The following is a 24918-nucleotide window of genomic DNA, read 5'->3' on the forward strand; positions in this document are numbered from 1 at the left end:
AAAAGCTTGCAACCCCATATTGTTTGCCACTGAATGGCACGTCTACTGTTATAAAAACTTGAGAATTACGGCTGTGATCCTCTTCTCAGACGTCTCCAATGGGCATTAAATCCCATGGGGGGGATTACGACTGAAATTTCTGTCCATGTGTAACTAGCCCTTTCTTCAGTGAGGAAATGGGGCATGTCGATAATATCAGTGAGCTGTGAATGCATTAACCCACTTTAGGGTTTCGTCCATTAAGCCCTACATTCTTACACTTCTTCATCTAGCCAGGCACTCCCGTCACTACACTTCGGCATGTGTAACTGAGAGAGAGAGCAAATTATGTCAGAATTTACTATTGATTTTCTTCAGGTGACTTAAGTTAATGTGCTTGTATTCCTGTGGGAGTGTGTTTGGAAGTTGGGAGTTCTATTGACTGATTTAAGGCTTTTGCAATCAGAAATAAAACAGCCTGCAAGACATATGATTAGTTATGTAAATAATGTTGAATCAATTTAAGTTAAAATTGAACTTACCTGGTTTCATTTTCTTCTTACGAGATTAAAAGTGACTTGTTAACCTTTCACCTCAATTTGCCATGACTTTAATTCTACAGGCAAATAAAAGGAATCGTTTACCCAAAAATAAAAATAAAATCTTTAATTATTTATTCACCCTTAAGATGTTTTAAACCTGTATGCTGATATTTTTCCCCATAGAAAATAAAATGAGAATTTTTAAGAAATTTTCACGCACCTCTTTTACATACAATGATAGTTATACGTTTTTGTCCAAAAATGGACAAAAAAATGGCATAAAAGTAGTCTAAATAATACTTTCTTCCAAGTCTTCTGAAGCTAAAAAGCTGTAAAAAAAAAAAAAAAAATATATATATATATATATATATATATATATATATATATATATATATATATATATATATAAAAGTCTCTATTCATTGATAATCTTGCCCTAATAAAAAGTTCTGAAATCCTACTTGGGTAAAAATTTACATAAAAAAATTTGGCTTTGCTGATGTCATTGACAGCAAATGCCATTGCTTCTCACGTGTGTTGTGAACAAACAAGGGCATGTCAGTTCAAATATGTCGAGTGAAGAATGACATTTGATTTTTGGGTGAACTATTCCTTTAATGTGAGAACCGCAGTGCGTTCACTACCATTACACTTTGGGAGGAAAATGAATCCAGCATACGCAGAAACACAATTATACTTTTCCTTCCTGCCATGATAGGTCCCTGGTGGCCTGGCACTGACATTGAATTTCAGTTCAATCAATAAATGTGTAAGCTGACCCTTAATCCAAAACACAGCACTTTCATATAGACACAAGTCATTCTGATGCAGCAGATAATGGCCTTTGGCATAGAGAAGAGCTTTCAGTGAGGACAATCTTATGATCGGTGATGTCATTCTCCCTTGAGCTCTGATTCCAGATAGGGCGAATACAGAAATCATAAAGGACAAAATCTGTTTAACTTCAACTAATCTATTGTTTATGAGCCTTTCAGCTTGCATGTAAGTCATTAGAGGTACATTGATTCAGCAGTCTCCGTTTGTTTAAAGAACAATGAAGGTGCGTATCAATTAGGACTGAAACTAACGATTATTTTGATAATTGACTAACATAACGATTATTTGAACAATTATTCATCTATACTGCGATTATTGCAACGATTAATCATTAGCTCTTAACTGACTATTCAGCTTGTACCCAACTTAAAATGTTGTATTAAACATGCTTACTAACAATACAGGGGACAAAATAATATTTTCAATATACCTCTAAATGACATTCACTGAATTAAAAGAAGATGTTTTTTATTAAGTTTAAAAAAAATAATCTGCAAAAAATCTTATTGTTATTATGGCTGCCCCCATATTGTATATTATGGCCCGCCCAAACGTTAGTGGATGAGAAGAGTATTGGTCGACAAAGTTTGGATTGCAGAAAAATCTTCACAGAAAAACGATGAACAGACACTTTTATCCAAAGCAATTTACAGTGCAATTATTACAGGGACAACCCCCCCCGGAGAAACCTGGATTTAAGTGCCTTGCTCAAGGACACAATGGTGGTGGCTGAGGGGATCGAACCAGCGACCTTCTGATTAACAGTTATGTGCTTTAGCCCACTACACCACCACCGCTGGTTGGGCGCTAGGTGGTACTATGGGGTAATTTTCATAAAGCAGGGTTAGGGTTAAGCCTACACAATAAAGCAAGACACCTTGATTTCAAACTTTGAACTTTATTTTTATTTTATTTTAACAAATTTAAAATGAAACTGGAAAAAATATGTGTAACTAAAATGTGTGTTGTTCAAATTTTTGAAAGATGGTTTTAAAACAGTTGTGAACATCTCTCTGGCAAAGAAGCTACTTCATCTGTGCATTCTGTACGGCCGGGTATTTCATTGTCCGGGAAAATACATCATATTTGTGAATAAATTTGTTTTGTTTCCTCCTTCACGATATATATAGATCTATCTATCACAATATCCAATTACATCGTCAACCCCCGGGCTGAGGGATCAGTGAATATTCTTGCTTTAGTGATTTTGCATTGAAAATTAAATGTATTAAAAAAAAAGAATTTAAAAAAAACATACATTTCAAAATTCAAATGGCACTCCAAATGAAACGAGAAATAAAATAAAGTGATAAAAGAATATATATATATATATATATATAAAATTAACCACCTTTTCATTTACCGTCATGCAAGTATCCGTCTAAACAAATGGAAAATTACATGCACAAATGAAGACAAAAACAATTAAAAATGTAAAAATAATAATTATAATGATAAATCACTGAAGTATAAATCATGGTTCGAGGTGAACGTGTTTTTGAGTTGGGCACAATAAACTGCTCTGTGGAAATAAAGCGAACTGAACTCAAAGCACCTCCTGAGCGGAGATGTCCGAGGTCATTTGTAGCACTCATGTACGATACTGTTCTTGCAACAAAATAAAAAATAAAATTCTCATTCAAAGAGTGAGAACCTTTTACACACTTGTTCCACGAGACTGCACTCCTCTGAACAAACATACATGCGCACAGATGGCTTTTCTGTCATCCGTACTTAATAATATAATAAAGAGTGTAATGTCTTCAAGCGCATGTCTGTGTGTCTATGGGCAAATTATTTGAAATATTAATTTGGTAATAATAGCCTAATAATAATTATTCCTATTTAATACATGAATGGGAAAACAAGACAAATATTGTCTTGACATGGCGAAAGGCATCAGCTATTGGCAATCCCAGTGCCTTGCTGATTTTTCCGACACATTCAGAATCATTACCGCTTTTGCCGGTGTCACTGTGGCTCGCTTCATGCGTGCGCTTCTAAAATGAGCTTCCCCGTCACTGAGTGTGCATCAGCCGGGTATAGTTTCAATCTCTCCCCTTAGATCGGGACACTTCACGCAACTCATAGAAGAGGTGCTGACTGACAGAGAAATGCCAGTTTCGGAGTTTGTACTTATTTACATGACCTGCTTCCTTATTATTTGAACTTTAATAAAGCTGTAACACATTAAATATAACTGCATTAAAGATGTAAAGCCGAGGAATTTCCTTTTAAGATGCTCGACACGCAAGTTTTGCTTCAGTGGAGCAGCAGCTCCAGCACCGCTTATTTCACAACAAGAGTGCTCCTGTATTTACTTATTTTGTATTATTCCCACATACATTGCAATCTACCTCACCTGAAGCATTTTGGAATGTTTGGAGTGTGTCTGGACCGTGTGCAATTTTCTTCCTCTCCTCAGTCAGGCACGAGCTGCAGTGCTGCTCTCACGCATTATCATTAGTTTCATAAGATCTCATGTTACGTTAAACGAGATCAAATGACTATTCGGCAACTAAAAGTTTTGTCGACAATGTTTTATTGGCGATGTTGTCGATAACGTCGACCAATCGTTTCAGCCCTAATATCAACCAGTGAGATTATTGCTCATCTTCAGCAAAACTCATCAGCAGAAGGACTCTGTCATTCTTACCTTTCACCCAGATAATCTCCGATGGCTGTCTTGTTGAGGCCCTCACCCTTGTAGAGGAATTGAGCAATATCTTCACAAGTTTTCTTCAGCAATTCGTTTTCCATAAGGAACTGAATCCCCTGAGAAAATCATTCATTATGTAGAACTTCTGGTAACTCTTTACAATAAGGTTGTATATATGAATATTATTTAAAGTAATAGTTTAAGATGAAGTGTGCATTTTCTACGCATCAAGTGTCAGCGAATGGAATTGCAAAAATAATGACCGTTTTCAACACTCCCCCAATTTTCGGGGAAGTCAGCCTACAAAGACAAAGATAACTTATAGCTGCATCTATAAAACTAACAATAAGCAATAGCATATTTATAACTTGACATGGATTAAAATTAATGAATGCTGTAAAAATGATTGGTCATTGGTAGTTCATGAATATGCATTAATTAATTATTATTAGACGTCTCTCGAATATTCGATTGAGACTGTGGTCAATTGTGCCACCTAGCGGTCTGATATTTTTCAATAACAACCACACATCAACGTATCAGACCGCTCATCCGGGTACTGCAAGTTATCTTTCCTACATATCATATAACTCTGCGATCACTATAAGTAAGCTAATAAAATTATTTCAACTCAAATCAATGCTTCGTGTACATTTATTTATTTATTTGACAAGTAGTCTTGTAATTAACAAGCTAATGAGCAGACAAGTGATCATTTTTGCAAAATAAACACCAACAGACATAAACCAGAGGTGGAATTAATCTGTTTCTAAAGACTTTGCATAATAACATAATTTCAATGCAAATAAATATTTCATGTGCATTTATTTATTTGTTTGGTAGGTAGCCGTGTAATAAGTGGTTATAATAAAGTACAGTCAGTTGGTAATTATAGAAAAGTAAACCCCTTCAGGGTGATACACAACACTTCTGCTCCGCGTCAGCATCCCGGTCACCCTATCTGGGTTTTGTTTGTGATAACGACCAGCTGATTGTACATTATACCTCACTTAAAGTACATAACCTTATTGTAAAGGCTTACAGAACTTTTTTTAACCTGCGTGTTTGGATTATGTTTGATCTATGCAAATGAATTTAAAATGTGTGGCTGCATGATGCAAAGTGACAATACTTGTCTTCTTATGATAATGTGTCCACCCACACATGATCAAAGGTTTTAAAATGCAAAAAGGCAATCAGTTTTTTATGTAATGGAGATCATTGCCAAAGCACTATAAGCTTGGCAGAGAGTTACTATGAGGTAGAAAACTTTGTACAAATGACTGGGCTTTTTGTATTACACCCCTACGAAATACATGCTTGGTTACCTTTTTGGGATCCATGTTAAATTTTTTGCGGCCCATGGCCATCTGTTTATTCCGCTGCATGTTTATTCTGTAAACAAGGAAGACAAGGGCTTCATTAATATAGGTTAGTAGTCATTGCAAGAAACCCCTTAGAAATAATAGCCTTACAATTACATAAAGATTTTCTTAGCATTGGGAGCTTCATGCAACTAGGCCTAGATCTTAGACAATTCTGAAAGACACCTTTAAAGATACAAATGGAGCAAGGAATTGAGGTTTACAACATCAGAAACCTGATGAAGATCATCATCTACAGTTTGTACGACTCAAGTGCCTGTTGGAGTCTCCATTATGACATCATCAATATCCACTCAGCCAAATGCACATGTAATGTTAAAAGCCCCAGCCTGTAAAAGGGGCCAAACATTACTGTACTGTACCTTTCACCATGACCACATGACCTCACTCAAAGTGGAGAAAAAAAAATGGAAAGGGGGCTAGCAACAAAGAATGACAAAAGAGTTCCATAAAAAGGAAGTTAATGACGTGGAACATTTTCCAAAATGGCTTTCTTCCATTCAAATGGCCCTAAAGTAAATCTGAGTGGGCATTCCTGTGAAGTGTTCAGTGGGTTCCAGAGGGATCACATATCATGTATAATGAATGAGTCTGATAGGTTGATTCAGTTTGATGTATATACTGAGAGTTATTCTGTTTGGTCTGGGAATATGGGTCAATACAGTCAGACCGTATCAGACTGCACTAAAACGAGCTGTTAAAATTCAACATTATGCTACATCTTTCAAATCCTTTTTGCTTGGAACTTTTTTCATATCTAAAATGAACAGACCAAGCAGGGACAGGACATATGACCATAATATACTCTTCAGACATTCCCCCAAAATCCTGCACACCATTTCAGTCAATTTACCCAAAATACACATGCATAATTCACTAGCTTCCACTCCCGCAAGGGGCACAGTTGTGAAATATTCAAACAGGGGCAGGAAAAAAGACTTTAGGCATTCAATGTGTGTCTAAGTAATGGAGAATGTGTGTTTGTGTATTGTGTGTGTGTGAGTGTGTGTGTGTGTGTGAGAAAGAGTGCGAGTATGGCAGACTGAACATTATTTAAAAAATAATGCATTCGCAGCCTTTGTTACTTCCCTAATGAGAGTGGACGACTTGATTACATCCACTGTGAATTGATTGGATCGTGAAAAGTAGGTATTCCATACCGAAATGGAGCCAAACCTGAATGAGTGTTTGCTAAAACAATGTCTGACTAGCTATTCGGCTTTTGGTAAAAGATCGAAGACAAACATTTTCACTTTGGAATAATGTGCTACCAAATAATTATTCACAATAAGATGAATAACATTGGTATTAAGAACATAAATAGGGTCCATTTTTTATTAATTTGGACTAGGGATGTTAATGATTGATCGAAAATGTATTAATTGTCGTTAATAATTTGATCGATTAAGCTTATCAATCATCAATTAATTATTTTCAGGATAAATGTGTTCAGCAGACGCTGACAAGGTCTCTACAGTCACCCATGGCTAGAGGGCTCTTGCGGGCTGCATGTTATTTTCCGGTTTACAGAAAAAGACGCACCAATGCGAGATAATGCGGGCTCAATGTAAACAGAGTTGGAGCCTTTCTCTTTAAATTAACATGAATGTTTTCTGCAAAAACCGTGATAGTGTGTTAAAGTACAAGCACTGTTGATCTCCTTGTTTCATCTCAACCTACAATTACATCAACTATCGCCAGGAAAGCACAAAAGGTACATTCAGCTGACATCTCACCATCGTCACCTTAGAAACGGTATGTTAAGTACTATGTTAATATAACATGTTTTGATTCAACTTAATTTCAAATAAAATAAATGGGTCCAAAGGTCCAAAATATCCCACGATACACAACGTGAAGTTTTAATGAACTCAAATTGCATAAGTGATATATATATATCTTGTATACAAGCTCTTTTAACAGTAGCCTAATTCATTAACAGTAATTAAACAATTCACACATTTGTACTAAACACAGTCTAAATGTATTAAAATACACTGAACTAAGAATATTTTGAGGAAAATGCCAAAACTTGCATTCCTTAAGTGTATTAATGTAAATTAAATTTAAACAATAGGCTACATGCACATATTATTTGGAGTCCTCCATGTGCGTTTTGCAATATTAACGTTAAAGATTAATTGATCGTTAATTTCTATGGCGATCGATTATGAATATGTCTGAAAATTGACTGGGTGACACCGTTTAACAACAAAGTCAGCAGAGAAAAACTTTTAAATTCCAAAACCAACCATCTTACCTTTCTTGAGTGGAGCCAAGACTTTCAATCTCATTCGTCACCTTTGCTATCTCATCCTTTAGCCGCTTTAAAAAAAATACAAATTGGAGAAAAGAAAAAAAAAAAAGTTAGTTTAACTTGTGAGCCGTGACAAATAAAATTAACAGAGGACCACAAATATGATTATCAACCGTATGAAACATTCAGTCATGGCAAATTGTGGCACCTGCATGAGATATCAATATGAAGTAGCATGTGTTTGGGGGAGAGAGGGGGAAGGAACAAGGACGGGACACAAAGAGAGAAAGAGTAAAAGAACAAGTGTACATTGGTGAGTGTCTATACATGAAAAAAGAAATTTTCGACATGTACCATCGAAGTGATTAAAATAGAGAATTTTCTAAGACATGCTTTCATCTTGATAATTGTTTGCTTCTGATACTGTTGTGAACGGAATTAAATGCAGCATAAAGCTGACCCATACGACTTGAGTGGTTTGTTTAATCAATGTCTTCTGAAGCAATTTATAATTTGTAATAATTATAATTTTTGTGTGAACTACTCCTTAAAGGACTAGAGAACCAGAAGTGTTGAGAAAACTAGAGCAAAAATTTTAAAAAGGCAAAGCTAAGACAGAATGCTGCAATCCGCTGATCTGAAAGCTGTCAATACAGCACAGAGTCAAAATGAGCACACTGGACACCCCCTTATCTATCCCACAATTCTGCTGCCCTAAAATAAACAGTCAATTTACTGTGGCAAAATATGTAAATGGTGTTCACAAATGTTTTGGAGTTGGGTCTGTTCTCAGTAGAAGACATTAGGTAGGGACGTCAAAAGTGTCAGTACTTCCAATACTTTATTTATTAAAATGTAAAATGTTTTTTTTTAAATTATTAATACAACTAACATTTAACTTTAAATGAGCATTTTATTAGCATTTTAGGTTTGATTGTTTTATCTGAATTTGTATTTGAAAATCGTAACTGGTATTGGTCTCAACTACTGAAATGTTGGTATCTTGACAACCATAATACGATGTGTGAGTGAGAATGTGTGTATTTTTAATGTTGAGTGTATAAGTATAATGCATGCATTCAGTTATATACAGGTGTTAATATGCATAACACTTACTAATGCATTCAGCGGTTTTGATACAGGTGAGCAAAACATGAACAAATGAGAGCGAGTGAGTTGTAGTTCTATTAGTGAACCTTTTTTGGATCTACATAAAGTGAACTATACTAAACAATCTGCATGCAAGACTGCATGCAGCCTGCTATGCAACTGTGTGTACTGCAAGTGTGTATAGTCCACATATGTGTGTCATAACAATCCTCCCTGCAATCCATCATCCTGAAGCAGCTCAGGCACAGATCGATACGACTCAAATTACCAATCCACCAAGGATATGTGCGTATGCACGGACACACAAACTTTTGAAGCTATGCCATCTGGAACAGTCAAATACGTACCCTTATAACACCTGACCTCCTCTGCTATATGTTTTCCCTGTGTGTCCATGACCCGAAGCCTCACTATAGGATTGCAATGCAGCCTTAAAAGCCTGACTCGAACAAGTTCTCTCAGTGCTCCATAAAGCAGTGTGTTCAAAAGATCAGTAAGTAATAGAGAGGCTAATCCGAGGTCTGAATAGAACTGATGGGCTGCTTATACCAGATCTTGTGCATGAGGATAAGCAGAAGATTGTGAATAAGTGGATGAGAACCTGTGAAGCTCTGGTGAACTCCATGCCCAAGAAGGTTAAAGTAGTGCTGGAAAATAATGATGGCCACACAAAATATTGACACTTTGGGCCCAATTTGGACATTTTCACTCAGGGGTGTACTCCCTTTTGTTGCCAGCGGTTTAGACATTTAATGGCTGTGTGTTGAGTTATTTTGAGGGGACAGCAAATTTACACTGTTATACAAGCTGTACACTCACTACTTTACATTGTAGCAAAGTGTTATTTCTTCAGTGTTGTCACGTGAAAAGATATAATCAAATATTTACAAAAATGTGAGGTGCGTACTCTCTTTTGTGAGATACTGCATGCTTACATTTTACTCACCAATAATTGTTAAACTAGTAGTTTAGTCATGAATTGTTCAGCAGCGAGATCCTATCACAGCATGTTGAGAGTAGATTTTCTGTGTAATGTGTGTTCAAGGATGAGATCCACGTAACCCATTTGTCACTGAATACCATCTCTTTTAATCCCCTTTCTGTTCTTTACAGTCAGTTGTTGATCAAAAACAACTACAAAAAAACATTTAATTCCAATCATGCATCGCACAGATGAGGTAAAGCCATTCGAGTCCTCTCTAGTTAACATGCGCTCATTTAAAAAGGTGAATTAAAAAGAAATTAAGTTTTTTGTTAAAAAGACTGTACAGTTTTTAGCACGTGTTCAACAAATTAATGTAAATACTTGTAAAATAGTACAAATTATGCAATTTAACATTAAATAGAGTAACTTATTTATTGATTGAATACATTTGTTCATTTTAAAAAGCAGAATGTGAACAAAATTATGAAAATGTAATAAAACATATTTAGTAAAATGTATATTTTCCTAATGAACCTAGTTAAAAAGTCCCCTGTATAATTAACAGCATTAGCTGGGAGATACATTTTTTTATATGCAATGAAAACATATAACAACTGTAATAATACATACATACATACATACAAACACACACACAACCGGTCAAAAGTTTTGAAACATTTGACTGAAATGTTTCTCATGATCTTAAAAATCTTTTGATCTGAAGGCATATGCTTAAATGTTTGAAATTAGTTTTGTAGACAAAAATATAATTGTGCCTGTATAATTGTGAATTATAATTTATTTCATTATAAAACTCAAATTTGTATTAAATAAAAAAGTTTTTGAAATTGATGACTTGGACCAAATAATATAGCAGCCAATAAATGCCCAACATACACTCACCTAAAGGATTATTAGGAACACCATACTAATACTGTGTTTGACCCCCTTTCGCCTTCAGAACTGCCTTAATTCTACGTGGCATTGATTCAACAAGGTGCTGAAAGCATTCTTTAGAAATGTTGGCCCATATTGATAGGATAGCATCTTGCAGTTGATGGAGATTTGTGGGATGCACATCCAGGGCACGAAGCTCCCGTTCCACCACATCCCAAAGATGCTCTATTGGGTTGAGATCTGGTGACTGTGGGGGCCATTTTAGTACAGTGAACTCATTGTCATGTTCAAGAAACCAATTTGAAATGATTCGAGCTTTGTGACATGGTGCATTATCCTGCTGGAAGTAGCCATCAGAGGATGGGTACATGGTGGCCATAAAGGGATGGACATGGTCAGAAACAATGCTCAGGTAGGCCGTGGCATTTAAACGATGCCCAATTGGCACTAAGTGGCCTAAAGTGTGCCAAGAAAACATCCCCCACACCATTACACCACCACCACCACCAGCCTGCACGTAACAAGGCATGATGGATCCATGTTCTCATTCTGTTTACGCCAAATTCTGACTCTACCATCTGAATGTCTCAACAGAAATCGAGACTCATCAGACCAGGCAACATTTTTCCAGTCTTCAACTGTCCAATTTTGGTGAGCTCTTGCAAATTGTAGCCTCTTTTTCCTATTTGTAGTGGAGATGAGTGGTACCCGGTGGGGTCTTCTGCTGTTGTAGCCCATCCGCCTCAAGGTTGTAGCGTGTTGTGGCTTCACAAATGCTTTGCTGCATACCTCGGTTGTAACGAGTTGTTATTTCAGGCAAAGTTGCTCTTCTATCAGCTTGAATCAGTCGGCCCATTCTCCTCTGACCTCTAGCATCAACAAGGCATTTTCGCCCACAGGACTGCAGCATACTGGATGTTTTTCCCTTTTCACACCATTCTTTGTAAACCCTAGAAATGGTTGTGCGTGAAAATCCCAGTAACTGAGCAGATTGTGAAATACTCAGACCGGCCCGTCTGGCACCAACAACCATGCCACGCTCAAAATTGCTTAAATCACCTTTCTTTCCCATTCTGACATTCAGTTTGGAGTTCAGGAGATTGTCTTGACCAGGACCACACCCCTAAATGCATTGAAGCAACTGCCATGTGATTGGTTGATTAGATAATTGCATTAATGAGAAACTGAACAGGTGTTCCTAATAATCCTTTAGGTGAGTGTAGATGGGAACTCCTTCAATACTTCTTAAAAAGCATCCCAGGGTGATTCCTCAAGAAGCTGGTTGAGAAAATGTCAAGAGTACATGTCTGCAAAGGCAAAGGGTGACTAATTATATAACACAGTTTTGATTTATTTTGGATTTTGTTCAGTCACAACATAAACCCCATAGTTCCATTTATGTTATTCCATTGTTTTGATGGCTTTACTATTATTCTAAAATGTGAAAACAAAAAAATATAATAAAGAATGAGTGTTTCAAAACTTTTAACCGGTAGTATACATACAGTTGAAGTCAGAAGTTTACATACACTTAGGTTGAAGTCATTAAAACTATTTTTTAACCACTCCAAAGATTTCAGAATAGTAAACTATAGTTTTGGCAAGTAGTTTAGGACATCTACTTTGTGCATGACACAAATAATTTTTCCAACAATTGTTTAAAGGCAGATTGTTTCACTTTTAATGGACTGTATGACAATTCCAGTGGGTCAGACATTTATATACACCAAGTTAACGGTGCCTTTAAGCAGCTTGGAAAATTCCAGAAAATGATGTCAAGCTTTTAGGCAAATACCCAATTCATCAGCCAAGACCTCAGAAAGAAATTTGTGGACCTCCACAAGTCTAGTTCATCCTTGGGAGCAATTTCAAAACAGCTGAAGGTACCACGTTCATCTGTACAAACAATTAAACGCAAGTATAAACAGCATGGGACCACACAGCCATCATACCACTCAGGAAGGAGACGAATTCCGTATCCTAGAGATGAACGTATTTTGGTGCGAAAAGTGTAAATCAATCCCAGAACAACAACAGATGCTGAAGAAAACAGGTAGACAAGTATCTATATCCACAGCAGAACGAGTCCTAAATCGACATAACCTGAAAGGCTGCTCAGCAAGGAAGAAGCCACTGCTCCAAAAGTACCATTAAAAAGCCAGACTATAGTTTACAAGTGCACATGGAGACAAAGATCTTACTTTTTGGTCCTCTGGTCTGATGAAACAAATATGTAACTTTTTAGCCATAATAACCATCATTGTGTTTGGAGGAAAAAGGGTGAGGCTTGAAGAATATCATCCCAACTGTGAAGCATGGGGGTGCCAGCATCATGCTTTGCTGCAGGAGGGACTGGTGCACTTCACAAAATAGATGGCATCATGAGGAAGGAAAATTATGTGGATATATTGAAGCAACACCTCAAGACATCAGCCAGTAATTTAAAGCTTGATCACAAATGGGTCTTCCAAAAGGACAATGACCCCAAGCATACCTACAAAGTTGTGGCAAAATGGCTTAAGGACAACAAAGTCAAGGTATTGGAGTGGCCATCACAAAGCCCTGACCTCAAACAGACATGGGCAAAACTGAAAATGCATGTGCAAGCAAGGAGGCCTACAAACACGACTTACACCAGTTCTGTATGGAGGAAGGGGCCAACAATCCAACAACTTGAAGCTTGTGGACCCAAGTTAAACAATTTAAAGGCAATGCTACCAAATACTAACAAAATGTATGTAAACATCTGACCCACTAGGAATGTGACTGCATGATTAATCATGTCGCAATCAGCCTGTGCGATTATATGACGGCAAATGCTGTGATTTTATAAAAATAAATAAGTGCATGTGTGGACGTGAGCAGTTTGCCCATTTTCTACACCGCTAATAAAAAGATGACCAGTCAGTCTCAGTTTAGGGAGTGGCATGTGTGGTCATGTCATGTGAGTTTCCGGTGTTCAGCGGAACTCTGAACTGGTTGGCCAGGAAAAATAACACAGAAACACAGATCACAAATTGGCGATATATCTTTATTTCATCAATAATTAAAAGTTAATATAATATGGGAGCGTGACATGTAAATAAGCTCAAACTCCAAAACTGTCATGACTGATGCGCACTCTAACATGGAGACGCTCGTCTCTCACCCCCGCTGTCTGCAACTTGCAACGTGTTGCATCATTGATGAGATCATCATAAGATCAATCTTATGTACAAAATAACATTAACGTTACAACAACAAAAAAATGTGTGTGTATATATTATACACACACACACACACACACACAAACACACAAACAACAGTTTTAGTGGTTTGAGTGAACCACACTTTTATATCCAGTTTCCTTTTCAAAAGAGTTCATACAAAGCACATGTTACATCCTGCTTAAATGTCTCTGTTTGTTTGGACAATCTTATTTTCGTGAAAATTCGTATGTTCTTATTTATTGTTCTATTTTATTTAGGTGTAATATTGAGAGAATAAAAGTTTGCAGTAATGCAAATATATTATTTAATTTTGTAAAAATATTTTAATTTGACTGGCGACCTGTCCAGGGTGTCCCCCGCCTTTCGCCCAATGTTAGCTGGGATAGGCTCAAGCCCCCCGCGACCCTGTACACAGGCTAAGCGGTTGACGATGGATGGATTTTAATTTGAAAACACTGCATTTATAGTTATTGTTAGTTTGTATGTTTGAGTTGAAAAATACAAATTTCAGCATTATCAGTAATCTATGTGCATTTTCCTTAATAACCAAGCAAGTTGACTCATGATACAATTTCTTTATTATATCGCAAATCGCACCATTAACCTCAATAAGACTTTTTCCCAAATCGTGCCGCCCTAGATGAAAGTAATAAAAGCTGAAATAAATAATTCTCTCTACTATTATTCTGACATTTCACATTCTTAAAATTCTCTGAAAGAGACTGTTGAACACAGTCCTTAAAAGTAAAATTTCAATGTAAATAATAATAAAAAAAATGCATATAAAACTGTTGAAAACATGCTGATCGAGTGCAATTATCCATGCACACAGACAAGTCTGATAACATTAGCGCTTGTCTCTCACACACAAAGACAAAGTCCCCCTCAGACACACGTCTGAGAAGTCAAACAGTGCACAGGCAAACCAGAATGCTGATATTGTTTGATTATTTGTTTGTACAGCTATAAAAATGAAATAAAACAAAAACAGTACAGCAGACATAACCCATTTGTTCACATTTCCTATTTTATATCATTTTTATTTATTTATTTATTTATGTTTTACAAGAAATAAAATAATAATAATAATAAAAAAAATTATAAATAAATAAATAAATACTCAAACACTACCGTGTAGAGTGCTCTACCGGCTGTGCAATGTCAAGCGCAATATAACTCACTCCAGGGGGCACTGCAGAGGAATTTAGACCCTACTCATGAAAAGATCAACAGGTAATTTTGAAGCTAAATGTCAGCAGTTCAGTTTTTGTGTTTAAATATTTTTACATTCAGAATATATATGTATGGGTCATAGGAGACTATTTCACAGATAAAAAATTACTGTATGGGGGTTCAGAGAGAAAATGTATACAAATGTAAAAGTCTGAATAGACCAATTGTATATTTCCCTTAAAGTGAAAATCTACTAACAAACAAACAATGTAGGTACATAACAGTGAAGCATTAAAATACAGTTTGCTTGGGCCTATTTTAAGTAGGCTTTCCTTGCCAGTCATGCCACGATGACATGATTAATTTTCACAAAATTAGAACAAAAATCTGTTTATTAATAATGTCTCAAAACATGCTAATTAACGTCTTCCCAATCCTGTAAAATTAGCCTAAAACGCCTAATCAAGGCATACCCAAAGTAAATTTAAAGCTGTTCTTGAACCGTTTGGAGTACATCCATGGTTTTGGTCACATTTGAAAGGGGACACTCTGAAGTTTTTTCCCCAGCAGTCAGAATTACTGTAAGTGCTACTGATTCTGAGTAATAGAAGTTTGAACACAATGAAATAGAAGTTTTTTTTTTCCTCCTGAAATTTTTTTTGCATACAGATGCCTGCAGATGACTATAACTTGTAGCTATTAGCTTGAGAACACAATGGGATCACAGCATGAAGCCTTACCTAGTCCAAGTTCAAATTTTAGAACAATACCATAAAAAATGAATATTTTACACATGTTTTTCTAAGGGTACACCCAGGCGTTTTACAAAAGTGCCTTTTGGATACTCCAAAAGGACCCTTTGGTAACCTAGGACAAAAAGGCTCCTACTTTTGAACGCTTCAGCGTACAGTCATAATTTTGGGCTCTAATGAAAGATGACACTTAGAGCTATCATATTCCATATCCAGATCCACTATTAGTTTTGCTGACACAGAGTAACTGATGCATAAACACATTAGAGTGCCTTTTCCCTTCTTGAAACTAAATGTTGTGCATATAAAAGAGTCAAAACTAGTGCTATGGTGGACAATTTGTTTATATAAAAAATACACAACAAACTATTTACATGAATTTTTACACAAAGTATTTACAAACCATTATAAAATTGTACATGTTTCTAGCAACATGCCAGTCATTGTAGCAGTCACATTTGGGTACAAAGCACAAAGGCAGAACACAGGAAGAGTACTTCACTGGTGTCTTTGCATGACACTGCCTGCACTTCAGACGACCAGCGGTGCAAGATTTGGTGATGTGCAACGGCCTGTGATCTGCTCTTACGTGGAGCAGGAGATACGGGTCTGGCTGTGGAGTGAGACCCCAAATCTGCCAGCTCCTCAGCAAGGGTCTCTCTGAAAGCCCTCCTCTCTTGATGAGGTGCTGTCCTGCTGCTCCACTTTATGTGGCAGCTTGCTGAGTGGGGAGAATAAATAAATGTAATTTACAAAGCTAGACACAACTTTTCCATCTTTTCTGTATTATATATATATATATATATATATATATATATATATATATATATATGTATATATATATATATTTTTCTGAGTGTGTAAATATGCATTATTGTATGTATATTTACTGTAAATACTGTATACTTTGCCAATGTACTATGGAACAAAGAGATGGGCCTACACCTCCCCCATCAATTCAGCATTGTAACAAATAGATGGGCCTACACCTCCCCACCTCCCGCATTGTAACAAATAGACTCTCAAACACAACATATATTCTTATTTTCAACTTATATTTATTTATTTATATATATATATATATATATATATATATATATATATATATATATATATATATATATATATATATCACATCCATTTATATATAATTTACAGTAAATATACAAAACATCTATATAGCATGTCAATAGATCTGAAACAAACAATGAACTAAAACCTCACACGCACATACAAATACAAAAACACGCACAAACGGTTCAAACACTCACTGAGGAAACACACGACAAAGGGTAATTACAAAATGTGTTCATTATTCAAACTAAAGCTTATTTATGCAGAATATACAGTAATATATGTTATAAAACACAAGAAAACACTTACTTGTCCAGAGCCATGTCTCATCTCTCCATATTTCCTCTGCCTCCAAATCATCCGTATTGTTTTCAGAAATTTCATCTCCAAACTCAGAATTTTGACAATGAATGCCTTCTTATATCACATCCTGGGGTGAAAATCCTGTTTTTCAGCGTCCGTTTCACCATATTTAAATCGCCAAATCGTAAACAGTTCCAAAACAGTTCTCCAATGGCTTTATCGCTGAGGCATAAAACTGTCGGTAAACTTCGAGGCTGCTTACGCTACACGCATAACAGAATCGTGCTCTAATCAATCCACTAAAGCCGCATATCACTGTTTTCAGAATTTCATTGGCTATCACGATCGTCAGTCATTTCCACTCTTCGATGTAATTGGTTTGATCAGTAAACAAAGGAATGTGGGTATGCCCTTACATTCGACACAGGCTGTGGTTGGGTATTGAAGGCTTTGGATAGGACATGGAAGCTCCTATTGGGTCAAATGAGGTGTCAATCGAAAGGTCAGAGTGCGTGCTTCCATTTTGATACCGGATATAGGAAATGTTTACATCTGAACTGAAGTTATTACCGATAATATGTGAAAGATTAGGCACAGCTGCCAGGTGCTTTGAAATGATGCAACAAGAGTCTGTGGATATTTATTGATGTAATAATGTGATTTGGACTAAACATTTTACTTGATTTGATCGTTTGGACATTTGACAATGAAACAACACCGTTTTTGTCGGGAAGTTATGGCTCAGTGGACTACTATGAGGCTTCATAGGTGAGTTGCCTAAATTTTGTTTTTGGTTGTTTATATGTTGGTGGTCTGACAAAGATATAGATTGTACCTGCTGTTGTGATTGTATCTTAAAAAGGTTTACATCGTTCGAATCACGAGTATCTCAGCTTTCCAAATATATGTATTATGTTTACTTATTTTTTTTTTGGAGTTTTATCTTTCAAAAACATAATCCTCTGAAACACACCGTGGGTCGAGTTCGGCACGTCGGACCGGGAAAGCGTTAATAAAGCTAAATTTATGGAAAATAGTCTAAAGTTATAGTCTAAAGGTGCCACATTAACTTGTGTTGACACAAACCTTGCTTACAGTAGTTGAACCATCTGATTCACATATCAGACAGATAATATTTGATTTCTTCAGCGTGTTTAAGCGTAAAATGCCAGAATCTAAAGCAGTGTCTCCGCTTCTGTTGTAAAAATAACCACGCCTGTGAATCTACATACATTAAATCAGGCTTTATGTTTTGTACGGCACCTAATGTTTATAGCGGAAAAAGAGGCAAACTGCACAAAGTGGGAATAAAGCATCGGAGTATGCCGATTGAGTACCCCTGATTTACAGCAATAACTGAGAGAATGCCTCTCATGTGCAAGCAAACTGGACATTATAACAAAAAAAAAAAAAACTGAATTAAATTGAATTGTCCTGAATTTGGAATCAAATCAAGAGCTTGTGAATCAGATCAGAATATATATATATATATACCCAGCCCTACTGGCAACTGAATCAATATTAAAAGATGTTCATAGGTATAAAGAACACTGTAAATGCATTAAAAACACCTAATTGATTTGATTTTGATTTGATTTATAGAAGGTCATTAGGCATAGAACTGTTATCCTTTGCATCTGGCATTTAAGCAATTTAAGCAGTCCAAGGGCAATCAAGGAAAAATAAGAGATTTGAATAGGTCTGGGAGTTAGTGACAGGGATTAAAGCTGAAGATATGCCATCAAACTTCATTTGAAGGTTTACTCATTTGATTAATTAATTTAAGGGATGAGTGGGGGGCAGTGGTTGGCAGGAGAGACATTAATGGTTGACATTCCAATTGCATAATAGAATTAGCACAATTGAATTTTCTGGACTTGGCTTGCATAATCTGCTTCAAAGCATTCCGTCCCATCCACAGCTGTTACAGTGTCTGTCCAATTGTTGGACAATCCATCATCCTGTACTGAAACTGTACTGCCAGGGCCACAGAAGCAGTCACCAAGAAACCACCAACCCTGATCCCAATCTCCACCTTATTCCACCTGCCTTGCACATGGCAACGAAAAAAGGGAGATAGAAGGGCATAAAGTTGATTTGGTGATATTAATTATTATATCAAAAGAGAAGAGACAGTTTTATTCCACTCTCCCCACATGGGCAATTCCCAGATGAGCTCAGCCCAAACTGTTGGGTTATAACATATTTACATTTACATTTATGCATTTGGCAGACGCTCCAAAGCGACTTACAGTGCCCTTATTACAGGGACAATCGCCCCGGAGCAACCTGGAGTTGAGTGCCTTGCTCAAGGACACAATGGTGACCACTACACCACCACTCCAATATACATATAAACACAACACAACCATCAGCACCATAATAGTTGGGCCTTAACCCATAGAGATATTTGATATCAATCTAGTTTATCAGTGTTGCCTAAAGGTTGAATTAAAGGCCCTCTTATTAAAACATGACAAATGCATTTTTATAAAATGGATAGTTCTGAGTCTACAGCCATGGCCAAAAGTATTGGCAGTGACGTACATTTTGTGTTTTGCTATTTTTCTGCTTCAGTTGTTGTGGTGTTGATTCACATTGTTTCTAGATTATTGTGCAGAGTGATCAGATGCATTATAAATAACTGCAAAAAGCTTCACTGGCCCAAAATAATTTACGTTGTCAAAAAAAAAAAAAGTTCACAGTTTTTTTTGGTCCTGGCACAAAATGACCAGCTAACATAATTTCACTAATCATAATCAGCAGCACCTGGGAAAGTGTGAATGAGTACTAGTCAGGTTAAAGCACTCTATCATTCTCATTGGATTATAAGAGCAGACTGTTTGCTATAAAAGGAGGGAAGAAGTGCTTCCAATCATTGTGTTCTTGTTAGCAATGGTTACCTCTAAAGAAAGACGAGCAGCCATCATCACTTTGCATCAAAATGGCCTCACATGCAAGGAAATTGCTGCAAAGAATATTGCACCTGAAGAACCATTTACCGGATCATCAAGAACGTCAAGGAGAGAGGTTCAACTGAAGTGAAGAAGGCTTAAGGATGTCACAGTGTGTCCAGCAAGTGCCAGGACCGTCTCCTCCTGAAGAGTCAGCTACGGAATCGTGTCACCACCAGTGCAGAGATTGCTCAATATTGGCAGCAGGTTGGTGTGAATGCATCTGCATGCACAGTAAGGCGAAGACTTTTGGACAATAGCCTGGTGTCAAGAAGGGCAGCAAAGAAGCCACTTCTCTCCAAGAAAAACATCAAGGACAGACTGAAATTCTGCAGGAAGTACAGCATTTGGACAGCAGAAGACTGGTGCAAGGATATTTTCTCTAATGAAGCCCCCTTCCGACTGTTTGGGACATCTGGAAAATCGATAGCCCAGAGAAGAAAAGGTGAACGCTACCATGAGTCCTGTGTCGTGCCAACAGTGAAGCATCCTGAGACCATCCATGTGTGGGGTTCCTTTTCATCCAAGGGAGTGGGATCTCTCACAATTCTGCCCCAAAACACTGCCATGAATAAAGAATGGTATCAAAACATCCAAAACAACAAAGAAGTTGCAAGAGCAACTTCTCCCAACGATCCAGGATCAATTTGGTGATTATCCGTGCATTTCCCAGCATGATGGAGCACCATGTCACAAGGCAAGAGTGATAATGAAGTGGCTTGGAGATCATTACATTGAAATTTTGGATCAGTGGCCAAGCAACTCCCCGGATCTTAATCCCATAGAGAACCTGTGATCAATCCTCAAAAGGCGAGTGGACAAGCAGAAGCCCACAAATTGTGATCAACTCAGAGCACAAATAAGTCAAGAATGGATCGCCATCATTCAGGATTTGGCACAGAAGCTGATATCCAGCATGCCAGAGTGAATTGCAGAGGTTATGAAGAACAAGGGTCAACACTGTAAATATTGACTCTTTGCATAAATTGAGTGTTTTTGAAAAACAAAATATATATTTTTTAACAAATCGCAATCGAAGTTGTTGTAAAATGCAGATAAACTCAAACCCGTGATTGCACATTAATGTGGTAAATTGCTACGTTGCTTGGCAACAGTGTGCAGCCTATAGTTAGGAATATATTATATTACTTGCCTGTCAAACTGATTATTCTGGTTATTCATGTAAATTAAAGTAACTATTTATTGAACATTGGTGTATTTAACAGATTGCTTTTGGTGAAAAAAGTGATCCGTGGAGACACATGGTTACTGAATTTTTAAATGCAGGTGGTTTTATAAAATGTGACCAAATCAATCTAATTTGTAGATTATCTAATAAGTGAATATCTGGACCTTTGGGGCAGAAAAATTGCAGAATTATGAGACAGTCATGTCAGCAGAAGTATGATTGCGGCTATGTCAGATTACATGTGCACAATGAGAAATGAGCTGGATATATACCTGTATGTCCTCGAGCAGCTCCTGTTTACGTCTCCTGATGTTCTCCAGCTCTTGCTTCTCCTCTGGCGTCAGGTCACCCGGCACTTTTTGTAGAAACAAACAAAAGCAAACAATAAGCATTCAGACACACAGACACAAAAAATATGCACACAGCCAAGCTGTGGCCTCTTGACCAAATTTTCAAATACTTTTTAAGAAGTTACATCGGCTAAAAGTATAGTTAGATGAAAACAACTGATGTTAAGAGTAAGAAGGGATGTATAATGGAACAAAGGTTAGACAGCAACAAAAAAGGAGCTGGGGAGCAGAAAACAAGAAGTACATTGCCTGAGGCAATGCAAAGCCTTTGAGACGCAATGCAACTCAGCAATCAATAGAAAACACATCAGTGTTGTTTATGTGGACATCTGATTGAGAGCAACAGCACAGTTCCCTGAGCAAAGCAAACAGTAGTTCATTTCATCAAATGCTTTTCTCTTAAGCTAGCAGCTATCTGAGAATTTTTAGTGCCTGGCCAAGGACAAGGTCACCCAAACTTGCACAACACCATGTCCTAACTAGGCATGTGTAAAGTTTTCAGAAATAATCAATTTGTTTGTCCGCACTGTGCAATGTGACACAATCACAACAAATCAGAAGATAAGTGATGTTTAATATACCACATTAAGGAGCAGGAATTTGGGCCAATGAGATTTCACAGTGGACGGGGCTACTTGAGACGCTGAAAAAATTGAATGGTGCCCTAAAATGATTTTCAGCTATCACATCAACATTACAAACTTTGTATTGTAACTTTCAAATCTGGACAGAAAGATAAAGGTACAAGACGGTGTACTTGATGTCTGTTAAGAGGGCATGAACTACAATCACATGAAGCAATGCAAATGACATAATCTAAAAAAAGATGGAAAAATATAAAACTAATGATTAAAAGTTGTTGATTATAAGTATAGAAACATATATTTTTAGTTTATTACAAGACATTCCAAAATATATAAGTAATTTGAGATTGTAAGGAGACTTGATTACGTTATTCACTGTGCATCATGGAAGTGTGTGCTGCAGTGCTTGTTTGGTGTGCATTGTTTGCCACGATTCCCCGATTGGTGTAGTTTTCCTTCAGGATCATGGGCAGTGAAGTTCTTCAACTAAATTTGTGCTACTAAACACAATTTAAAGTTAAAATAATGCAAAATTATGACTTCAACAGAAGCATATACCCAGAATGATCTCATGGTAGGGCTGTAAAGCTGTAAAGTTATTGTCAAAAAAAAAAAAAGAAAACATTTGTCTATGGAGAAAATTAATGGAATTTTTACTGTTATATTGTGTATTTAAAAACTAGAAAAATTCATTTTAATTCAACAATTAATTTTGGCAAACCAGCCAAAGTCAGTCAATGCCAACCATTGAGCTTAGCAGTTCTCATGTGCTCTGTAGAGGACTGAATCAGGAGTTTAAAGATCACAACTCATTTATTATAAGGACCTCCCATCCATAAACTCAAAGATTACAGTGAAGCAATCCAGTTTAATTGCTTTTTTTCAGAGCACCAGATTCTGTTCAATACTGGGCTGAGTGCCAACATCCCCAGGATTCCGCTTGCTTTGGCTGATGCCAGTCAGAGAAAGCTGCTTCCCAGCATTTGGGCATTACATAAAAAATACGGATGTATTATTAAATAAACACTAAAGAAATGCATATTAATTGAGGTACACTTTTGAAATTTAACTTCAAAAGGAGTGTGTTCAATAGCATATTACCATATATGCATATTTTTGCAATGTATCGAATTTGGTATCGAAAACCATGAAATTTCACTGATATCAGTACCGACCACTGAAATTTTGGTATTGTGACAACACTTGCCAAAAGTATGTGGACACCCCTTTCTAATAAATGGGTTTGGCTATTTCAGCCACACCCATTACTAACAGGTGCAAAACAAAATCAACAGACATGCAACTCCTTAAACAAACAGTTTTAGCAGAATGGGAACTTTTTCTGACAATGCTCCTATACATAAAGCGAGGTCAACTAAAAATAGTGTCATGGCTAAAATGGTTTATCCCTACAGTAATGTTCCATCATGTCAAAGGTTTTCCCAGAAGAGTGGAAGCTGTTAGAGCAGCAAAGGCAGGATCAACTGCCGATTAATGACACGATTTTGAAATAACATTTTCAACAAGCACATATGGAGTGGTATTCTGCTGTCCACATATTTTTAGCCATGTAGTGTGTGAACATAGGATGCGTTTCATGTTTCTCGATTTGTTTGATTAAATTCCAATTCAATATTGATTTATATGGGTACATTTCTCTTACAATGTCCATTTTGCTGACATATTAAATTAATTCTCTCTCAGCCCATGCTGTCATTTATCCAACTGACTTTCTAAATTGGTACATTATGAAATTAATAATTTTATATTGTATATCATCATTAGTTTATCATTTTGGTCATAATTTTGCTTTTTAAAAATTCACAAATTCCATGCATTCCATCAATAAATATGATCAATTGTATATAATTTGTACTATTTGCATCTTTTGAATTTGAGACTGAATTTTTACTTTAAAATGCGTGTGAATTTAAACTAAATTTAATTAACAAATTGTTCTATAATTCTATAATAGGTCTTAAGTAACTAGATCAAGGTAAACCTTGTGATTATCAAGAGAAGCCACCACAATATCAAGATATTAGCTTGTTCTATCTCTGGATTGCTGATAGCGAGGGAAGCTCAGTTAAAGCTTGCGCTCCAAAATTACACTAGAATACAGCAGAGCGCATCACTTGCATGAGTTTCCGTGATGTCTTGGGCCACACTCACATGAAAACTAGGCTTCAATTGCACCGTGCAAATGAGTGTCTGTTGTCCGGCGCTTTTTGGAGGCCAGAGTACTAATCTCCGGTTTGAAAATCTTCAATGAAGATTGAAAGCGAGTGAAAGTGTGTGATTTACTCTAATAGATTTTAGGATTTAAGAATTGATATCTGAATCATTCAAATGAATATGGCAATGCATCGGAAAATCTATATTTTTACCCACTCATAATCGCTAATCTTAAATGGAGAACTTTTCATAAGATTTGTATTGGCTATTTGGACAAAGCTTCTCAGGAAAACCATTGATGATATTGAAATTTGTAGCAATTCATCACAGGCTTCGCTTTGGCCCTTGAAGGTCTAAAATGACCTTATAGCAGAATGTGTGTTCAAAACATGATTGGAAGTGGTCATGACAGGGGTCACATGTCTCTTTAATGGACTGGTGGTCTAAAACAACAAGGGGTATTTGAGGTAATGGTCCATTAGAAAAGACAAGGAAGATTCCTTTGGTTTCGCATGAATTGAAACACTCATAATGTGTGTTAAGACAAAGGCATTTAAACTCTAC

The 24918-nt window shown here is 36.6% G+C and overlaps 1 protein-coding gene across 7 annotated transcripts in view; it reads right to left on the reverse strand.

The window, feature by feature from the left end:
- The window catches only part of LOC127633396 (cytohesin-1-like), an 87043-nt gene that overhangs the window by 11207 nt on the left and 50918 nt on the right, over positions 1-24918 (reverse strand). For all 7 annotated transcript variants that reach the window (XM_052112459.1, XM_052112462.1, XM_052112457.1 and 4 more), the window contains 4 exons: positions 21518-21600; positions 7663-7727; positions 5346-5412; positions 4015-4133 (listed from right to left, as the gene is read on the reverse strand). In XM_052112459.1, the coding sequence (XP_051968419.1) occupies positions 4015-4133; positions 5346-5412; positions 7663-7727; positions 21518-21600 (334 nt within the window). The remainder of the gene's footprint in view (positions 1-4014; positions 4134-5345; positions 5413-7662; positions 7728-21517; positions 21601-24918) is intronic.

The sequence above is a fragment of the Xyrauchen texanus genome, chromosome 40 (genome assembly GCF_025860055.1).
Source record: "Xyrauchen texanus isolate HMW12.3.18 chromosome 40, RBS_HiC_50CHRs, whole genome shotgun sequence".
Lineage (NCBI taxonomy): Eukaryota > Metazoa > Chordata > Actinopteri > Cypriniformes > Catostomidae > Xyrauchen > Xyrauchen texanus.